This window comes from Hemiscyllium ocellatum, chromosome 35, assembly GCF_020745735.1.
Source record: "Hemiscyllium ocellatum isolate sHemOce1 chromosome 35, sHemOce1.pat.X.cur, whole genome shotgun sequence".
NCBI classification, from domain to species: domain Eukaryota; kingdom Metazoa; phylum Chordata; class Chondrichthyes; order Orectolobiformes; family Hemiscylliidae; genus Hemiscyllium; species Hemiscyllium ocellatum.
The window spans coordinates 8,531,080-8,553,046 of NC_083435.1; the positions used below are offsets into that span (position 1 = coordinate 8,531,080).

The 21,967-nt window shown below is 41.4% G+C and overlaps 1 protein-coding gene across 1 annotated transcript in view; it reads left to right on the top strand.

Moving 5' to 3' along the window:
- The first annotated feature begins 8,159 nt into the window (after positions 1-8,159).
- The window catches only part of LOC132832814 (lysosomal thioesterase PPT2-A-like), a 36,207-nt gene continuing 22,399 nt past the window's right edge, over positions 8,160-21,967 (top strand). The window contains exons 1-2 of the mRNA XM_060850966.1: positions 8,160-8,444; positions 19,552-19,705. Of these exons, the coding sequence (XP_060706949.1) occupies positions 8,307-8,444; positions 19,552-19,705 (292 nt within the window). The 5' untranslated portion in view covers positions 8,160-8,306. The remainder of the gene's footprint in view (positions 8,445-19,551; positions 19,706-21,967) is intronic.

Genomic DNA, 21,967 nt, shown 5'->3' on the forward strand with positions numbered 1-21,967 from the left:
GGCTGATAGTTGCCCCTAATTATATGTTTGTATGTAGTCTATTATGCAGTGAGGGCCATACATGTAATTGCAATGCCTTGTTTACGTTGAGGTAAGTAATCTCAGACATGAGGCATTGCAAATCCTGCAACAGAGATCTTAGATCAGGCAGAATAAGAATTGAATACAATTCCTGTTCTTCATTATTTATCATCTACTTTTCTGGCAATCCATAATCAGAAATAGAAATGTAATACTGTTGTGATATAACCTAGTAATCCAGCAACATGGACTGAGTATGCAAATTACATGGCCTCAATGCCCAAACTAGTAGTCTGAGAACTTTGAATTCTTTAAAATAGCTATCAGTAAAGGTGAGTGAGAAGCTATCATAGTGTTGTAAATCCTCAAACAGTTTCTAGCCAATGGTAGATCAATCTTCTATAAATTGAAACCTGTACTTTCCATTATATCCTGAAAAAACAAAAGCCAAACTGTAAAATTAGCATTTACAAAAAGCTAACATTTACATGGAGTTTTTAAATTTAAGGAACTTTCAGGGATTCACAGATTCATGAGGAAAATGGACATTGACCCAAAGAAAGAGTGACTAAAGTTGTGATTTTTTTTATGGGTGGTTAAACTATTATTTCCTAGCTACTGTGTCCATGCCTCTCACTAGCAACAGACTGAGATTAAACCAAAGTGTTCTCAACATTGATCTCACATTCCAGGGGAGTTCCTAATCAAACATTTTCACTATCAGTAAGACTAGCTATTTCAAGTTTAGTTGCATTGCCTAACTTTGCACCTACCGCAGCTCAACAGCTGTCAAATTGCTCCTTCATGTCTTTGTCACCTCTAGCCTTGACTATTCAAACACATTTCTGGCTGGTCTCCCATTTTCAACCCTCCATAAACTTGAGGTCATCCAAACCTCTGTTGCCCATGTCCTAGCTGGCATTAAGAGTCATTCCCCCGTCATCCCGTGCTGTTGACCTACTTTGGCTTTTGGTCAAACAATGCATACATTTTGAAATTCTCTTCCTTGTTTCCAAATCACTCATAACCAGGCTCCTTCCTATCTCTGAAATCTCCCCCAGTTCTGCAACATGCCAAATTGTCTGTGCTCCTCAAGTTCTGGCCTCTTGAACATTCCCGGTTTTCAGCACTCCATCGTTGGTGGCTGTGCCTTCAGCTGTCTAGATCCCAAGGTCTGTAATTCCCTCCTTCGTTGTCCCTCCACCTCACTTAAGGCATTGATGGAAACATATCTTTTTTGACCAAGCCTTTGGTCGTCTGAACTATCATCTCCTTATCTGGCTTCTAGACATACTTTCTTTTATGATGCTCCTGTGAAGGGCCTTGGGACATTCTATTACATGAAAATGCACTGAATAAATTTATGCTGTTCTTGATTTTATTGGCAGTTAGTGCATAGGTTTAACATCTTCAACTAAAACTGAAAATGTGAATAATCTGACTGTGATTTACTGTTATGGGAATTGTTTCATGTTAGAGTCAAACCTTTAAAGGCAAATCTCACTTTAATATTTAGCTCTTATTGGAAATACAGCTATTTGAAATCATTTGGCCAGACTGACAGATGGAAACTTGAATATAAACTGACTGGGCTTTTGTTCCCTATTGTAGGATGTTGTGGGTAGCTGTACCACTATGAACTGTACATAAAAATAACCAAAGAACTGTGAATGCTGGAACCTGAAACAAAAGCAGAAATTGCTGGCAAAATGCAACAGGTCTGACAACATCTGTGGAGAAAAGTAGAGTTAATGTCTTTCTTCTCCTCCTGTTCTGAAGAAAGCTCAGTGGACCAGAAAAGTTATCTTTGCTTTCTCTCCACAGATGCTGCTAGAGCTGCTGAATTTTTCCAATAATTTCTGATTTTGTTTATGAATTTTACATAGTTTTTATCAATCTAAGTCATTAATGATGTTTTGTAACATAAATAATTTAGAAGGAGGAATTTGAATGTAAGCTATCCATCTGAAAACTGCTGGGGTTAGTTCTGTCTGGCTTTCACACTCAGCGCAATTTGAATTTCCACTGGAATCAGTGAAGGGTGATTTTGAATGAGGTGCTTAATGGCTTTCCACCCAACTACACAGTTAAAAATTACAGCCCATTGTATCCATTATAAAAAGAATGCTGTTAAAAAGCAATCTTACCAGATTTTGCATGTTTAAAATCATACTTTAGAGCCTCAGGAGCCAAGTCTCATGCCCTAGAGTAACGCTCTGTGAACTAAACAAAAGTTTGTTTTTTTTTGTAAAATCACTAAAAGATATAAAGAATGCTGGGAGTCATCTTGATGTTCTGCAGTACATTTCTTTTTTAAAATTACTTAAGTACTTCACTGGCAAGGCCAATATTTCTTGCCCATCCCTATTTGCTCTGCAGAAGGTCATAGTGATCTGCCTTGTTAACCACTGCAGTCCTTTGGATGTAGGGCCATCAGTTGTACTGTTAGGCAGAAGTCCCAGGGTTATGACCCAGTGATAGTGAAGGAACAGCGATATATTTCCAAGTAAGGATGAAGTTTAACTTGAAGGAGAAATTGCAAGTGGTAATATTTCCATGGATCCACTATCCTTGTTCTACTAGATGGTAGACATCACTGGTTTAGACGGTGCTTTGATGAATTACCGCAGTGCATCTTGTAAATGCTACATATTGCTGCTGTTGTGCAATGGTGTTGAAGTGAGTGAATATTGAACATGGTGCATAGGCGCCAATAGAATTTGCTCCCATGATGTGGATGCTGTTAAATGTTGTTTGAGCTGCTTTCATTCAGGCAAACATGAAAATATAGAAGGTAAAATTTAATCCCTTGGATCTTGCTCCACTCAATATGATCATGTCAGATCATTGAGCTCAATATTCTAATCCCACTCTTTTCACCTCCCACCACCGCCCCCCCCCCCCCCCCCCCCCCCCAATTCCTTTAGAACTGTTTAGCCATAACAGCTATACCTATCACCTCTTTGAAAATACTGAATGTTTTAGCCTTAATCACTTTCGGTGGTAGCTCACCACTCTCTGGAAGGAAAAAATTCTCCTCATCCTCAGTCTTATTTTAAACTATGACCCTGGGCCTGGACTACCTCACCTTCAGGAACTTCCTTCCTGCATCGAACCTGTCAAGATTGTTAGAATTGTGTCGATTTCTATGAGATCCCATCCTCATTCTAAACTCCAAAGAATACAATCCTAATTGACTCAATGTCTCTTCATAGGTCAGTCCTGCCATCCCAGAAGTCAATATAGTAAACATTTACTGTACACCCTTAGAAGTAAGAAAATCCTTCCTCAGAAGCACTCACAATATTCCAGATGTCGCCTCACCAATGCCCTGTATAATTGCAGCAAGTCATCCTTGTTCCTGTACTTGAATTCTTTCTCTATGAAAGTCAACATACAGTCAGCGACTGGGGCATGAGGACACCTGGTCTTGTGGAATATTGCCCCTCTGTCAGTTTATAGCCATTCAAATAATAATCTGCTTTCTTATTTTTGCGACCAAAGTGAACAACATCACATTTATCTATAATACACTGTCGAACATTTGCCTACTCCCTCAGCCTCTCCAAATCACACTGCAACATCTCTGCATCCTCTTCACAGCTCACCCTGTCACCCAACTTTGTGTCATCTGCAAATTTTGGGATATTATATTTAGGTCTCTCAACTAAATTGTTAACATATATTGTGAGCAGTTGGTGTCTAAGTATTAATTTCTGTGGTGACCCACAGTCACTATCTGACATTTGGAAAAATACATATTTAATCTGACTCTTTGTTCCTGTTTGATAACCAATTTTCTATCCATCTCAATCCACTACCCCCAATTCCATGTGCTTTAATTTTATACGTTAATCTCTTCTGTGTGACTTTGTTGAAAGCTTTCTCAAAGTCCAAATAAATCACAACCATTGACTTCCCCGATCACCTCGACTAGTTACAACCTCAAAGAATTCCAATAGATTTGCCAAGATTTCCCTTTTGTAAATCCATGTCACTGTGTCTGACTACCACTGTTTCCTCAGTGCTTTGCTATGGAATCCTTGATAATAGACTCTAGCATCTTCTTCACGACCAATGTCAGATGTCTTTCTCTACCTCCATTTTCAAATAGTGGGGTTATATTAGCTACCCTCATATCCGTAAGAACTGTTCCAGCGTCTAAAGACTCTTGAAAAATGACCACCAATGCATCCACTATTTCTAGCTCCACTTTCTTACGTACCATGGATGTAGATAATCAGGCCCTGGGGATTTATCAGTCTTCAATCCCATCAATTTCTCCAACACCATTTATCTATTAATTTAACTACAGACAAAGAAAAGTGTTGGCGATCACAACGGACCAGGCAGCATCCATTGGGTAAGAGAGCAAGCAAACATTTCGAGTCTAGATGACTCTTCATCAAAACTAATGTGAAGTGTGGAGGGGACAGCATTTATGCAATAGGAGAGAGAAAGGATGTTGATAGCTCAGATTAAGTTATCAGAATATGAGAATGGCAGAACAATGGTGTGTCTTACTGCCAGACTGGAAAGAACAGATGGTCCCATTGGAGTGGAGGGAGGAAAGAGAGGACATGGTTTCCAGTAATTTGCACCTACTAGTATAGATTTGCTTCAGTTCCTCTCTCCCACTAAATCCTGTGAATCCCCATTGTTTCTGTAAAATTAGTTGGTAGCTATGTCTTTGTTCTCCATTAAAAATTCCCCCAACTAATGTAAGAGGTCAACATTAATTTTCACCAACCCTTTTCTCTTTCCCTATGTACAGAAAATGTTATAGTCAGTTCTTATGCTCCCACAAGCTTACTCTCATACTCCATTTTCTCCTTAATTCATCCCTCATTCCTCCTTTGCTGATTCCTAAACTTCCTCCAATCCTCAGATCTACTGTTTTTCTTGCCAATTTGTATGCTTCATTTTTGAATGAATACTAGCTTGAACTTTCCTCATAAACTATAGTTGGCTACTATTATCTTTGCACTCTTGCATCAGACATGAAGAAACAATTTTTGTAGTTTACTTATTCACTGTTTGCATGTTTGCCATTGCCTACCATTTCTTTAAGTAACATTTCCCAATCCATCACAGCTAACTCACACCTCAGACCACCGTAGTTTTCCTTATTAAGATTACTTTCCTAATCTCGGAAATAGCTGTCTTACTCTCCATCTCGATGAATAATTCTGTCATATTATGATTGTTCATCCCCAAAGCCTCTGTTCTGACAATATTACCAATTACTCCTTTCTTATTTCGTAATACCCAGTCTAAGGTGTTTTCTAAGATGTTAGTTCCTCAACATAGTGTTTCATAAAACTATTAGATATACACTCGAGGAACTCTTTCTTGACTAATTTGATTTGCCCAATCCATATGTAGATTAAAGTCACCCATAATTACAGATGTTCCTTTACTGCATACCTCTCTGATTTCCTGTTTATTGCCATTCTCACCATAAGTACTACAGTTTGGTGATCAAAATACCACCCCACTCATGTTTTTTTCTCAATTCTACCCACACAGTTTTGACATTTACTATCTTCCCTCAATGTTTGTTCATGTATTCTTTAACCAATAATGCAACTCCACCACTTTTTTGTCTGCCCTCCCTTAATACTGAATAACTCTGGATGTTCAGTTCCCGTCTCGGTTACCTTGCAGCCATGCTTCCATAATTCTAGTGATATCACAGCTGTTTACATCTAATATTGTGATTAATTAATCTACTTCCTTTCAAATGTTCTATGCATTCAGGCATGAAACCTGAAGACTTATCTTTTAATATTTGTTGTCCCATTCCCGATAATTTTTATTATGGTCTTGTTTGATTCTGGTCTTTGATTCCTCCATCTATCACTTCAATTATTCCCCTTTCAGTCATTTCTCCTTGTCCTTGATTCCCCTTCCTCTGACTCCTTACCTAGGTTTCCATACCTCACCAATGTAGTTTAAACCCTCAGTATCAGATACTCCCCTTTGGTCATCAGTCCCAGTCCTGCTCAGGTATAACCTGTCCAGTTTGTACAGGTCCCATGTCCCCAGGAATCTGCAAATGCTTCACACTATCTCTTTAGCCACATATATCCTGCTACTTCCACACTGACTAGCACATGGCACTGGTAGTAATCTCAGGATTACTACCTTTGAGATCTAACATTGCAGTTTGCTTCTTATCTCCCAATACTCTGCTTTTTAAAAAAAAATGTTCTCATTGTAGGACTTCATCCCTTTTCTTAACCTATGTCATCGGTGCCATCACTATGGCTGTTCGAGGCCCCACCACATCCCCTACTCCCACCCCTAGATGTCCTGTTGACATTCTGAGACATCCTTGACCCTAGTGCCTGGGAGGCCATGTACCATCCTGTGGTACCATCATTTGTGGCCACAGAAAGACTTAACTATTTCTCTTACAATTGAATCCCCCAGCATTTCCACACTTTTTTTTCTTTCCTTGTGCAACAGAAGCAATCATGATGCCATGAATTTGGCTGTGGCCATTCTTCCAAACAATATCCAAAGTGATATACCTGTTTTTCAGGAGAATAGCCACCGGGGATTCCTGCACTGCTACCAAGTCCTCAAACTCTGCCTGGTGGTCAGCTGTCCCTTTCTGCCTGTGGAGTTTTGGCCTGTAGTGTAACCACTTCTTTATATGTGCTATCCACAATTCTCTCAGCTTCATGGATGCTCCACAGTGTCCCCAGCCACCACTCCAGCTCCAAAACCTGGATTTCCAGGAGCTGCAGCTGGAGACACTTCCTGCATTTGTGCTGTTCCCAAGCACTGGAAATGTGCCCAGCCTCCCTCATTGAGCAGAAGAATCACAGAATATCTTTGAACTCGCTTGCCATGCCTTACCACTTTAATTAAATCCTTTAGGAAGATATTTAACATCAAATAATATCAATTACACTAGAACTAAACCAAGAACTGTGGGTGCTGGAACCTGAATCAAAAACAAAAAATGCTGCTGAAACTCAGCTAGTCAGGCAACATCTGTGGAGAGAAAGCAGCATTAACATTTCAAGTCCAGTGACTGATGAGCAGAACTCAGTTCTCAGTACTATCACTATACTGAATGTCAAAAGACAGTGGTTAGATTCTCACGTATTGGATTTCGCCTATACCTGGACATCGTCTGATGCAAACATTACTTGCCAGTTGTTGGCCCAAACAATGGTTTAGAACTCAGTCCTGTGTGTTTACACACATCTGCAACTGGACACAGAGGCTGGGACAGTCTTGATACCGGACAGGTGGGAATACAGGTTGAACATTTTCCTGCCATCTGGACAAGTTCATCTGGAAACTGTTTTCATGAAAGCAGTGTGATTATGACCAGAAAATCTGCTTTTATAATATTGGTTGAGGAATAAATATTAACCAAGGAACCCTGCTGTTCTTCAAAATAAAATATGGGATCCTTTACACACACTTAAGAAAGCACAAAGACTAAAGCAGAAATTGGTGGAAAATTTCAGCAGGTCTGGCAGCATCTTTAACTCTGCTTTCTCTCTACAGATGCTGCCAGATCTGCTGAGCTTTTACAGCACTTTCTAGTTTTGTTTCTGATCTACAGCATCCGCAGTTCTTTCAGTTATTATTCGTAACAGAGCTCAAGATAGAACCTCAGTTTCATATTTCATCTGACAGACAGCCCCTCAATGTAGCATCCAGGATTATCAGCCTGTAATTTTGTGCTCAGGACACTGAAGCGGGTTGTGAAATAGGATTTTTTTTGAAGCAGGATTTTTTTTGGCTAAATCGATGTGGTGTCGAGGTGTTTTCTCCTCCACAAGTTGACTTGCTTTGCTTCAAATGGTTCAGTTGTTCACACTGATGAGAAATGAAATGAATTTGCTTCTTGTGATTCTTCATGTTTAGAAACCTGTAAAAGCCCCGCCCCAACCCCACATTCACATCCCCTCTCCTCCCATCTCCAAGCACGGCATCTTGTTTTCAACAGGAGACAGGCAAGGCCGGGGAGCCGGGGGCTGGGGGGGATGAAGCCGAGTGGCGCGGGAAGTGCCCTGCACAGTTGCTAGGGACGCCAACGTGGTTGCTGGGGAAACAGGATGTGACATTCTCTTCTGGACGTCGCGCGCAGCTGCGCTGCTCTGCTCAGTTTCAGCTGTAAGTGACGGGGAAATGGAGCAGGGGCAGGCTCTGCTCACAGACTAAGGGTTTACAGCGGGGGACGCGGCGACAGGCATAGGCAGCAGCTTTTAGTTGTGTCGCTCTCCCCACCCCGGGATATCCTCTCGAAAGGCAGCGAAATGTTTGCCTGGACCGTGCTGGCGTTGTCAGCCGCGATCGTCCTGCGAGCAGCGCAATCCTACAAGCCGGTCATTGTGGTGCACGGTTTATTTGACAGCCCAGGAGATTTCAAATTGTTCCAAGGTTTCATCAATGAGGTAAGCCGACGCCGCTGTTTTCGCTGTGCCCAGGGCCTGATTTCCCGCATGATCATCTTGGATCATAACCTCCCGCCTCCCTCTCTCTGCTCTGTCAGTGGCTGTAAATTGAGGATTAACCCCTCTGCTCTGAAATATGAGCTGTTTTGCTCTAGGAAAAGGGGGGTGTCGTGTTACACAGGCATCGCACTGAATCTGCACTAAGGTCCTGGATTAGTGCTCAATTACCAAATCGGAACTGAATGTCTACAAGTTTATCAAGTGTATCCCTGGTGGAGAGTGAGTCCGTTCATGGGATTTCAAAGACTTAAATGTGAGTTGACATGAAATATTCCGCAGACTTTAGCTGGGAGCAATTTTTCCAAGTAGCCAAAGGCAGTTTATTCGTTCAAGTTTTGACCTGACGGTTGAGAATTTATGTAATGCGTAAGAAAAATATCGTTTTTTTTTGCAGTAACTGGAATCTGAAATGCAATGTCAGAGTAGTTGGTGGAAACTGATTCAGTCGAAAAGACAATTAGATCTGATTTGAAACAGAAAAAAGTGTAGTGCTGTGGGGAGCGACGCTGGGTGAGTTACAACTTGCAAGGGCAGACGCAGATATGACGGACTGAATGGCCTCTTCTGTGGTGTAACCGTTCCATATTCGAGAACTTCTCACAGATTCAACGTCTAGTTGTCTTTTTAAAGGCACGATCACCCCTTTTACCCCGCTGTGTCGGAGGGACACTCTGGGATGAACTTATTGACGTTCCCACAGGCTCCCTCGCTCAACTGTGCTTTCCAGCGTCACATTGTTGTCAAGATACTTGCTCAGACAGAGAAGTTTAAAATAATATCTTAAGGGGGGGGGGGGAATAGTGAGGTTTTGGGAGGGAGTTCCAGAGTTTATAGATAGGGAGCGGAAAACTCAGCGGCTGAGTTAATATATAGTCAATATATCTGAATTGGAGCAGTAACTTAAACCTACTGTGTCAGGAGGGAAATACGTTGGATTGAATAGAAAACAGTAGTTATGTATTGCCAACTTTCCAATAACTTGGTAAACTCAGCAGGTTTGGCAGTCTCTGTGGAGAGGAAACAGAGTTAATGTTTCGAGTCCAGTGTGATGTTTCTTCAGAACTGAAGGAGAGCTGTACCAGGGTCGAAATGTTAACTCTCTTTCTCTGTGCACAGATGCTGCCAGACCTGCTGAGTTTCTCCGGTGTCGTGTGTTTGTTTCCGATTTCCAGCATCTGCAGTGTTTTGCTTTTATTTTGTTGATTGTGCCGTTGAGCAGACTGTAAATGCAAGACCACATTTTATCCCCGAAGTTTAGTGACTGGTTGAACTTACTCTCAAAATCTTCAAAGCAGACACTGGAAATTTCAGAGTTCGCCAAAATGAAGGAGAAAATTTGAAATATTTGAATAATCCAATTAATGTTCTGGGGATTTCGGTCCAAATCTAACCGTGATGGATGGTGAAATTTAAGTTCAGTAAAAATCTGGAACAAAGGTGTTCTATTGGTGACTATTGTCGATTGTTGTAAAAACCCATCAGGTTCATTAGGGAAGGAAATCTACCATTCTTTGCTGGTCTGGCCTACATGTGACTCCATCCTACAGTGTTGTGGTTGTCTCTTAACTGTTCTCTGGGCAATTAGGGATGGATAATAACACCCACACACCATGAAGCAATTTTCTAAAGGTTCATAGCACTCTTGAGTGAATAATTTCTCCTCATCCTCTTCCTGTGTTCTTATCCTGGGTGTATCACCACTAGGTGTGGACTCTTCATCTGAATGAAACAGTCCCTCAGCATTTACCACTTAGAAAGTCACACTTCCTAAGAATTTTGTTTCCACTGATCCACAGACAATATAAGCCCATTCCAGTCGGTCTCTCCTCATAAAAATTCAGTTGTTCATCCCAGGAATTAATTTGATTGTTGTTGGAAAAATGCAATAAGTTTATAATTGACAAGCAGCCGGACAGAAAAATAATCATGTAAATTCCACACTCTGTGAAGGAAAGTACACCAAGTATCTACTCTCTGACATTGAGTGATTTACATTTATTTTATCTGTTGGGCTCTATGTATCTATATGCTGTGCACAGTCTGTGGATGTTTTAGGAGCATTAGCCACATGGGGAGTGTGTCATTCTGACCATAATCCATCCACAAATACTCATTTGGCTGGTATTCCTCAATGATTGCTCTGACCCAGCATAAAAATACAGGTAAGAAAGCGCAGCCGTGAGAATTCATGGCCGAAATTGATTTCTTCCATGGAAAGCCAATGACAAACATGACCTGGATTCTCTATGGTTTCTTGGTGGTCGGCAGTCAAATATAGAAAGGAGAACTGTATTATCAGTACAGTAATAAGCGAAGAGGGAGTGGGTTGATATGAGAGGGAGAGATGAGTACAGGCTGAGGATCTGGAGAAAAGTTATTGCTGTTTGTGCACTAGGTGAGCAGTCAGATATTTGGGGTTCAGTTGTGAAGTCTTCTCTGTAGTTGAGACTGAGATGTGTTACTGCAATAAAGGTATAAAAGGCTGCATTGAGACTTTCCTGACCTCACGTGCTTTACAACTAATGAAGTACCAAGTATGGGGGAGCACGAGGCTCCGTGGTTAGCACTGCTGCCTCACAGCGCCAGGGTCCCAGATTTGATTCCAGCCTTGGGCAACTGTCTGTGTGGAGTTTGCACATTTTCCCTTGTCTGTGTGGGTTTCCTCCGGGTGCTCCGGTTTCCTCCCATAGTCCAAAGATGTGCAGGTCAGGTGAATTGACCATGTTAAATGGCCCATAGCACTAGTCAGAGGGAAGTGGATCTGGGTGGGTTACTTTTCGGAGGGTCGGTGTGGACTGGTTGGGCCGAAGGGCCTGCTCCCACACTGTAGGGAATCTAATCTAATCTATAAAAATGTGGGAAACATGACAACCAATTTGTGCACAACAGGATCCCATAAAGAGCTGTGTGATAATGATGAGATTGTCATCTTGTGGTACTGGTGGATGGCTTGACCAAATTAAATGTTGGTGTTAATTTTAAGTAAGATTCTAATCTTTAACCCCTAGCTGTATTCAGAAGTAGGCTTTGGCTGTGCTAGCTAGCAGAACTTTGTTTTATTTTTAAGAAGCAAGCCGAAGAGAGATCCGGGACATTAACATCATATGAACTGGAATATTTGTTTGGTTATTTGCATCCACAGCCGTAGGTTGGTTAACAAACATACACTGACTGACTAACTCCATCCTATTCTTCCCTCCCCACCAGCACCCCCCCATCCTCATTTAAAAAAAAGTCAGGACATTTCACTTGAGATATGAGGACAAAAGCTCGTCTGATACAGCCAACAGAGCTCAGAGGAGGATATACTCTGTGGTGCTGTCTTTTGTTTGAGATATTAATTGCAAGTTCTGTTTGCCATGTCAGATAAATATAAACGATCCTTCAGCCACAATCTGAATGTAGAATGAGGGACACAGACTGTGTTTTACTTGACCTGAAGTCCTTGGTGACATTAGTTGCTTAAAATCACTGCTTACTTTTTCTGAATTTAAAAGCCCTAAAACTTTATGTGCTGTGTAGAATTCAAAATTAAAATCACTTAATGAGGTATAGAAAGGAGATCTGAAAGCATCCTTTTGTGCTCATTTTCTTAGCCAAATCTTTGTATAAAACTCCAGGGCAGGATCTGTCACTATTCATTCCCCAGTGACTCTGGGCACTGAGGCATAAAGTGCACTTGTCAATTTGTGAAGAATGCTGAAGGCAGCAGATCAGGAGTAATCTGTTTGACTACACCAAGAATTCTTTTGGCACACTGCCGAAATGATCAGCTGCCTGCCCGATTTGAGAAAGAGATGGTTCAATTGACAGACGAGTCATCTCTGTGCATTCTCCTAATTTTGATGTTTATTGTTCATTAGCACCCACACCTAAGTGAACAGTTTCAATTCTCTCTCACTGTTGATTTGCTTTTAATTATTTTGTAGATGTATTTCTGCTCTTTCTCTGAAGCAAATTGCATAACAAGTCACTTTTCAGGGAGACCTGTGTAGTCAATCAGATTGGGAAGGATGTGAGATCAGTCCCTCATTCTAATTGCTGACTTGTACATTTTAATTATCCTCTAGGATTTATTCCTTCCAGCTGACCCCTCTCCTCTTGCACACGCACACGCATCCACCCACCCACCATTGTATTGCCATTGGTTTGACATCTTGTGAATTGGTCGGATGCTGCTTTTTCCAGCACCACTCCACTCCAGAATCTGGTTTTCAGCATCTGCAGTCATTGTTTTTATCTTGTAGATTGTGAACTGGTTTGAATTCATGGCTACTTGGGAGTCATGTACAACTCGGAAACAGACCCTTCGGTCCAACTAGTCCATGCCAACCTAATCTAGTCCCATTTTCCAGCACATGGCCCATATTCATCTGAATCCTTCCTATTCATATACGCATCCAGATGCCTTTTAAATATTGCAATTGTAGCAGCCTCCACCACTTCATTTAGCAGTACTACCCTGTGCATGAAAAGTTGCCCCTTAGGTTCCTTTTATATCTTTCCCCTCTCACCCTAAACCAATTCTGGATTGGCCCTCCAGTTCTGGATTCCCCACCTCAGGGAAAAGACTTTGTCTATTTATCCTATCCATGTCCCTCATGGTTTTATAAACCTCTGAGGTCACCCCTCAGCCCTCAACGCTCCAGGAAAAACAGCTCCATCACTCAAATCCTCCAACTCAGGCAACATCCTTGCAAATCTTTTCTGAACCCTTTCAAGTTTCACAACATCCTTCTGATAGGAAAGAGACCAGAATTGCATGCAATATTCCAAAAGTGACCTAACCACCATCCTGTATAGCTGCATCTTGACCTCCCAGCTCCTATACTCAATGCTCTGACCAATAAAGGGAAAGCATACAAAATCCCTTCTTCATTGGATGTAGGTTTGCTTGCTGAGCTGAAAGGTTCATTTTCAGATGTTTCATCACCATACCAAGTAATATCTTCAATGAGCCTCCGGATGAAGCACTGGTGGTGTGGCCCCTTTCTATTAATGTGTTTAGGTTTTCTTGGGTTGGTGATGTCATTTCCTTACAAATTTATTTCTCAATTTCCTGGTGACTATTAGGAGATCTATAATACAATCCTAATAAGGTTATCATCCCTTTCTTATTTCTCAGTTCCACCCAAATAACTTCCCTGCATGTATTTCTGGGAATATTCTCTCTAATTTCAGCTCTAGTGCTATCCTTTAACAAGAACATTCCCCCCCACCACCAATCCTCTCTTGCCTCCCTTTTTATCCATTCTGCAGCATTTGTATCCTGGAACATTAAGCTGCCAGTCCTGTCCATCCCTGAGCCATGTTTCTGTAATTGCTATGATATCCAAGTCCCATGTTCCTAACTGTGCCCTGAGTTCATCTGCCATCCCTGTTAGGCCTCCTGCATTGAAAGAAATGCAGTTTAATTTATCAGTCCTACCTTATTCTCTGCTTTGTCCCTGCCAGCCCTAACGGTTGACTCGCTTATTTTCTCAACTGTACCAGTCTCAGATTGATCTCTTTCCTCACTATGTCCTTGGGTCCTATACCCCCTCCTAACTAGTCTAAGTCCTCCTGAGCAGCTCCAGCAAATCTCCCTGCCAGTCCCCTTCCAATTCAGTCCTTCTTGTACAGGTCACATCTACCCCAGAAGAGATTCCAATGATCCAAAAATGTGAATCCTTCTCCCATACACCAGCTCCTCAGCTATGCATTCATCTGCTCTATCCTCTATTTCTGCCCTCACTAGCTTATAGCACCAGGAGTAATCCAGATGAGCCTACCATTGAGGATCTTCTTTTTAAATTCCTGCCTAGCTTTCTATATTCTCCCTTCAGAATGTCATCCTTTTCCCTTCCAATGTCATTGGTATCAATGTGTACAATGACCTCCTGTTGGAATCTCTCCCCTTTGAGAACATTCTGCACCTTGTCTGTGACATGCTTGGTCCTGGCACCACACCATTCTGAATTTTCACTGCTGGCCACAGAAATGTCTGTCTGGGTCTCTGACTAGATCACGAACACAATTGATCTCTTGGAACCCGATGTACCCCTCATTGCATTAGAGCCTATCTTGATAATAGAAACTTGGCAGTTCGTGCTACATTCCCTTGAGAATCCATCACCCCCTACATTTTCCAAAACAGCATACTTATTTGAAATGAGAATAGCCACAGAAGATCCTGCACTGCCTGCCTACCTTTCCTATTTTTCTTGGAATTAACCCATCTACCTGACTCTGTCTGTAGTTTTTCTCCCTTCCTATAATTGTCATCCATCACATCCCCAGCTCTTGTAAATTACTCACTGACTCTAACTGTCCCTCCACCCGATCCATTCAATCTGATAAGATTTGCAGCTAACAATATTTATTGCAGATATAATCCTCAGTAACCCGTAAACACTCTCAAAACTCCCACATCCGACAAGAAGAGCATATCACTCGACTGAAGGTTTTGCTCCTTCCAATGTACAGAAAACAGCACCGTCTTATTGCTCATCAAAATACTGCTTCAGGCTAACTTAAAACTTATGGTTTATATTTTTAAAATATAATCAAGAGACACATCCCAATAAAAACATATAATCAAGAAAGAACCCACTCAAATCACTACTATCAATTTACAACAAGGCTATACTTAAAACTATTTACTTATCTGTTTGTGCTGTGACCTCTCCCAAACAGGTTCCTCTAAGATCAGTTGTGAATTTCATTTGTTAAGTTTTCCTAGACACACTCCGATGTCCAGCGATACATGTCCAGCAATACAGCAAAGGCAATAACTGCGCAGATTCACTGCTGTGTCAGATAGCAGTGTAGGTTTCTTTCTCTCTCTCTCTTACAGACCATGTGCTTGCTGCCTTTGTCTGTCTTTCTTTTAAAAGTGCCGTTGTTTTGACTTTATTTTTTCTCCAGAGTTCCAACTCAATTAGAACAGCATATAAAACAGTAATTGCTGCTCCTGGAATTCGAGGAAATCACCTTCAACACCTAAAATATCTCAAAAAAAGGGAGCAGCTGCTACAGCTACAAATTTTTCCTATCTTCCATCTTGGATTACTCAGTGGAGCCAAATCACGAACAAAGTGTACCTGCTGGCCTGGAATAGTGAACCTTCAGTATGGAAGGGAAATGGCTGTGCATCTAGAGAGGGCAAGGCAGATTCGGTTGTGTACCGTGTACACTTTAATTGCATGGAGCAAAATTCTCGGAGGCTTCAGGATTGAGAGAACTATTGGAAATGGAAAAGACGAGAGGTTTTGACCAAGCCATGTCAGGTAGCCAGAGAGGAGATTGAGGGCAAGTGTTGGGGTAGACTGTGATGTTGCAATGCTAAGGGAATATATGTGAAGGTTCTAGAAGCAGTGAAGGTGATGAGTTACACTGAATGAAAGGTGTTGAGATATACCCCTGCTGTGATACAGAGTATAATTTCAACTAACATCACCATGAAGGATTCCATTGGATCTCAGATGGAATGATTGCTTCACACCCTCAGCCGATATTTTTCAGGAATATTAATAAGATGGTAGACGTGGGGCAAGAAGTAGGCCTTTTGGGCCATTGTGTCTGTTCTACCGTCAATTAAGTTCAGATCAAAAATCAATCCTGTACTTCAATTTCCTGCTGTATTCCTGAACATCTTGATTTCCTTACTTAAAAATCTGTCAGTATCAGTCTTGATCCAGTTAATGATCCTGCCTAATGGAAGGTAAAATCAAGTGATGTCTGAAATGAGAGTCCCGTTTGATTGCTTGTGATTCCCAATGAATGGCTTGGGCTCAAGTTGGTTGTTGAATGTTAATGAAGCTCAAATCTTTTGTCCATAACTACGGAGCTTCCAGGCAGGGTGAATGGTTAACCATCATAGTAATTCTAAGGTGCTTCAGCTCCTATGGCTGAGGTTAGGCTGCAAGGTTCCTACTTTGAGATTAATAAACATAAATATGGACATCGATTGAATCTGGCACCTTCCTTGTCACCATGTCCTCAGCGTTACTTGGGTTTAACTCCCCATCCACAGGACTATTGAGAGTTTGCAATTTTAAATCTTAGTTTAAAACTTGTTTGACCTATGCAGTCTTTAGACTCACTGAAATGTTGTAATCTTCACACTGGCCACGTGAGGGCTGTGACATCTGTATCATGTTGCTGAGAGGAATGGAAGTTGGACTATTTCAAGGTTAGTAAATATTTGTGGATGCAAAGGATATACCCACAGTAACATCAGAGACTGAGTTTACTTTGCTGTTTATTTACAAACAGCCAGTTAGCATGGCTGTTAAACAAGGTCACCCTTAACATACTTAGTAAATAGCCAATTCTATCTTTTGAATTTCTGGGACAAAATTTGCTCAGGGGAGTTGCTGGATTTATAGATGTTGGAATTTTATTTGCATCAGCTCTGTGGGTTTGTAACTTGTTCAATATCACTGCTCTTTTAAAGTTGATGATCTCCTTGTTCACACTGTCTGGCTGCTGACTTGATTATATCTTCAATCAGGGGAAATGTAGAATAATAGTGTAGGGGAATGGGTCTGGGCGGGATACTCTTCGGAGGGTCGGTGTGGACTTGTTGGGCAGAGTGGCCTGTTCCCACACTGTAGGGATTCTATGATATCTGGACACATTGTGTAATGCAGTTCAGACAGAGGCTATTTCACCCATTGGGCCTGTGGTAATTCTTTGACTGAATTTTCCAGTTGACTATCCTCTGTTCTTTTCACCACTGTTCTGAAAGTTTTCCCATTAAAATATTCAACAAAGTCCTTTTCTAAAACCTGACAGCTAAATCTGCTCCCACCATCCATTCAGACAGTGCATTCAAATCTGTGACAATTTGCTGTTTAAACTTTACTGTTCCCTTGTATAGTTCCTGGTTGTTCCACCACTCTGATTAGTGACTTTCAGTTGCCACGAGAAATAGTTTATCTTTTGCATTCACTCTATTAAAACCTTTCACGATTTTCAACATCTTTATCAATCCACCCTTAACCTACAAGGAACACAACTAGACTTTCTTTGGGGTGTCCCTATCCTTCACGTTAGTACCATTGTAGTGAACCTCCTCTGCAGCTTTTCAAAGTGTGATGCCAAGAATTGAACACAGTCCTCCAGCTGAAGTGTAACCAGTGTTTTATAAAGTCTCTCAAAGCCCACTTCATCTCAGCTTACCAGGGCAAGGAGGGGGCAGTTAATGAGAAAAGGTTGGTCAGTGTGGCAACCTCTTTGTATTAATTATTCCAGGCTTACTGTTTATTGAAGGGAGAATTGAATTGAAAGTGGGAAAGTTATGCTTCACTTATAGATTAAACCATATCTGGAGTGCTGTGTACAGCTTTGATCACCTCCCTTCAAAAAGAATGTGGAAGTGTTGGATGTAGTTCAGAGAAGATTTACTGGAACAGGTGGATAGTCTTATGAGGACCAGTTTGATTGGCTAGGTTTGTATCTGCTAGAAATCAGAAGATTCACTGGATTGGAATATAAGATCCTTAGGGGTGTTAACTGAGTGGATATGGAAGAATGTTTCTTTTTGTGGGGAATTCTAGAAAATAGGATTCACTGTTTAAAATAGGCAGTGCCCTTTCAAGAGAGAGATTTCTTTTCCCACAAAGGGTTGACAGTATTTGGAATTTAAGGAGGGGAAAGTGAGGACCGCAGATGTTGTCAGAGTCAAAAAGTGTGGCACTGGAAGAGCACAGCTGGTCAGGCAGCATCCAAGGAGCAGGAGAGTCGATGTTTCGAGCATAAGCTCTTGAGGAGTAATCGGGTCAGCCGTGATTTTATCGAACTGCGGAGCACTCAGTGGATTGTGTGCACAACTCCTGCTCATAACTCATACACTTGTATGATCATATATTTCTTTTTTATATTTACACATGGGATAAGGGCATCAATGGGTGGTGATGATGGTGAGCTGCCTCCTTGAGCTGCTACAGTCCTGAGGATGTTTGGAAAACACAATACTGCTAGCAAGAAAATTCCAGGATTTTGACCCAGCTACAGTGAAGGAACAATAATACATTTCCAAGTCAGGACGGTGTGGTTTTGGAGGTGAACTTGTAGGTGTTGGCCTTCCTGTGTATCTGCTGCCCTGGAAGTAGTTGTGGTTTTGGAAGGTACTGCCGAGGGAGCCATGGTGAACTTCTGCAGTGCATCTTGCAGATGGTGTACCCGATTGCTTCTGAGGATCAGTGGTGGGGGAAGTGAATGTTTGTTTTGGATGTGGTGCCAGTCAAGTGGGCTGCTTTATCCTGGATAGTGTTAAACTTGTTACTGAAGCATATAAGATCCTATGGGGACTTGACACGGTAGATGTTGATAGGATGTTCCATCTTGTAGAAGACACCAGAACTCAGGGACATAGTTTAAAAATAAAGAGGCAGATATTTTAAGACAGGAAAGAGTAAGAATTATTTTCTCTAAAGGTTGGGAGTCTTTGGAGCTCTCTTTCCAGAGGGTGGTGGAGAGGGAGTGATTGATTTTTGATATTTCAGAGGTAAATAGATTCTTGACTGACAAAACGTCAAAGATCATTGGGTTCTGGAAGAATGTAGAGCTGTGGCCACAGACAGACCAGATAGAATTTTATTGAATATCGAAGCAGGCTCAAAGGCATACGCCTGCTTCTGATCTGTACGCTTGTATATAACAAATTGACTATGGCTACGGCTAAGGTAACTAGGGATTGAAATTAATGGATACTACTCGTTAAGGTTTTAAACATTTTGTCGCAAGTCTTTGGAGCATAAGCTTTTTTTTTTGAGATTGAATAAATTTTTGTCTTGGTATCTGTAGTTTCATTGGGATGCAGAATATGGGAGTTCTCCCAAACAGACTGCAGTTTAACAGGAGCTGCACTGCAGATGTAATGGATTGGCCATGAAATCACTTTGGGATCTCCCAAGGATGTGTTAGACAAAGGGGAATGTTCATGATTTTATCCCTGTGAGCTATGAAACCTTTTCTTTAAATTGTTTGAAGGAATTTAGCTGTGAGGAATCCTGTGTACTTACTAATAAAAGGTTTCTGTTTTGTTTCTGCCTACGCTCAGACACATCCAGGTACCAACGTGACTGTCATTGACCTGTTTGATCACACACAGAGCCTGAAGTCACTATGGAGTCAGGTGGATGGATTCAAAGCAGCCATCTATCCCATCATGCAGAATGCAGCGAATGGGGTTCACATGATCTGTTACTCCCAAGGTATGGATCTACCGAGGGGTTTCTGTCAGAATACTGATAGTGTGATTGATTAATGCATTTCACCATGTTTTCACCATGTAGATTTGTAGCATGTGTGGCTGTTATTTATTTGGCTGTTATACTCAGTCCACATGTCCTGGTGGGAATGCAAATGCTTAGATGATTTCTCCTGTCAACCATGCCTATATACCTGTAGTGTGGTTTTTGAAATGGAGTGGGATAGCTCTTATTTACATAACTTGCCTTTTTTGACCAGCCTTCACTCACTGCATTTTGTTGGAGAATGGGTTGGCTACGGTCTGCTGTCTGCTGTAAATGTTTCCAATGAAAGGTCGTCTTGAACTGTAAGACTAGCTTTGTTTCTCCCTCGGCGAATGTTGCCTGAGTTTCTGGGTATTCTCAGCATTGTTCTTGTTTTGTTTCTACTTTCCAGCATCTGTTGTGCTTTGCTTCACATTCTTTGCTTGTGGTTTTGATCATGAGCTCAGTAAATTAGAAACCTGTCCTACCTCAAACTTTTTGGTTGCTATAGTGGTGTCACTATTCATTGGGTATTTTAAAATACAGGTTTTGTGATGGGGTCTGTACATAACTCAACATACCTTTTCTCTTACCCCAGCTGCCCACCTGATAGGCTGAGTCTCAGAAACTGAATTCCTCAATTTTTCTATCCAAAGAGTTTTTTCAGAGAGTGCTTGGAAAATCATGCATTGTCAAATAAAATAAAGACCTGAACCTGACTGGCCCTGCCCTGCAGAGTGCAGAGGTAAAAATAGCCAGCTGAACTTATGTTTCCAGTCTTCCCACTCCCTCCTTCTTTTGTACCTTTCATGACCAGTTGAAGACTTTATTGAGTAGAACTAGCAATTTTCAGGGGGACTTTGTTGGGCAGAGGTTTCTTGTGTTGAAAGAAGGAAACAGTGTGACTATTTTTAACCCATTTAGTCCCAGCCTTGGGAATGCATGACATGAAACTGTAGGCTGAGTTTCCCTTTGTCCTTTTCTGAGAGTTCAGCGAACACTTTAACCACCTTTTGAAATTAATTTACCGTCTGTGCTGGGAACGTTCTGTTTTTGTCTTCACCACAAGCTTCCTGTTCGTGCGGTCACTGCAATTTATATTGTGTTAGCTCCAGCCTCAACTGCACAGAAACGCTCACAGTCGCAAGGTGTTTCATTGATGTGGCACCTGCTCTTGCATGCAGATCTCTGCACTGGTATTATTATTTAACTTGTTGCTTCTGTGCAGAAGTGGAGCAGTTCAGCAACTGAGCAGCATATTACTTTGGAACTAATCATTTTTGTCTTCTGTTCTTCAGATAATGACATTGCTGACAAATCTGACATTTATTGCCCAACTCTAATTACCCTCCGAGGTGGTAATGAGCAGTCCTCTGGGAGTCCTGCAGTTAGACTGCTGATGATGTAGGGTGGGGAGATTGCAGAGTTGTCAATCAGAGACCATGTGATGTGACTCGAGATTTTATCCTGTGCTGAATATAACTGCACCAGCTACAGTGAAATATTTTCACTGGGTCCATTTGGATTCTTGCTTATTATTGGGTGGAGAGGCTTTTTTGCCTTATCTCTGTGCAAATATTAATGCATAACTGTCTTTCATCATATCTTTTTCTTCAGTGACACTGCATGTAAGGAAACCATCCTTGGATTGTGGAGATTTTTGGACAGTAAGCTATGTTTCATGATGTGTTGGTTTCCACTGCACTGACCTTCCCTCATGGTGAAAGCATCATCACTTACAAGTTCCCCTCTAAGCAACACATTATCCTAATTTGGAACCATATGACTATTATTTCATTGCTGCTGGGTCAAAATCCTGGTACAGCTTCCCCATCAGCTGCATCACTTCGACTGTGGTGATTCAAGAAGGTGACCTAATGTCACTTACTCAAGTGCAATCAGGGATGTGCATTAATACTAATCTTAAATGAATTTTTTTTTTAAAGTGCAGAGGTAAAAATAGCCAGCTGAACTTATGTTTCCAGTCTTCCCACTCACTCCTTCTCTTGTACCTTTCATGACCAGTTGAGGACTTTATTGAGTAGAACTAGTAATTTTCAGGGGGACTTTGTTGGGCAGAGGTTTCTTGAGTTGAAAGAAGGATATTGGACATTGTTCTTTGATACAACATCCTCTCCACTTCTGCCACTCTGGCTGCAGTGCTGTGAGAGTTTGCTCTAGAGGGGTTTGGAAATCTCAGCTTCCTGAAAAACCGATGGTGTATCCTTCTTATTTCTGTCA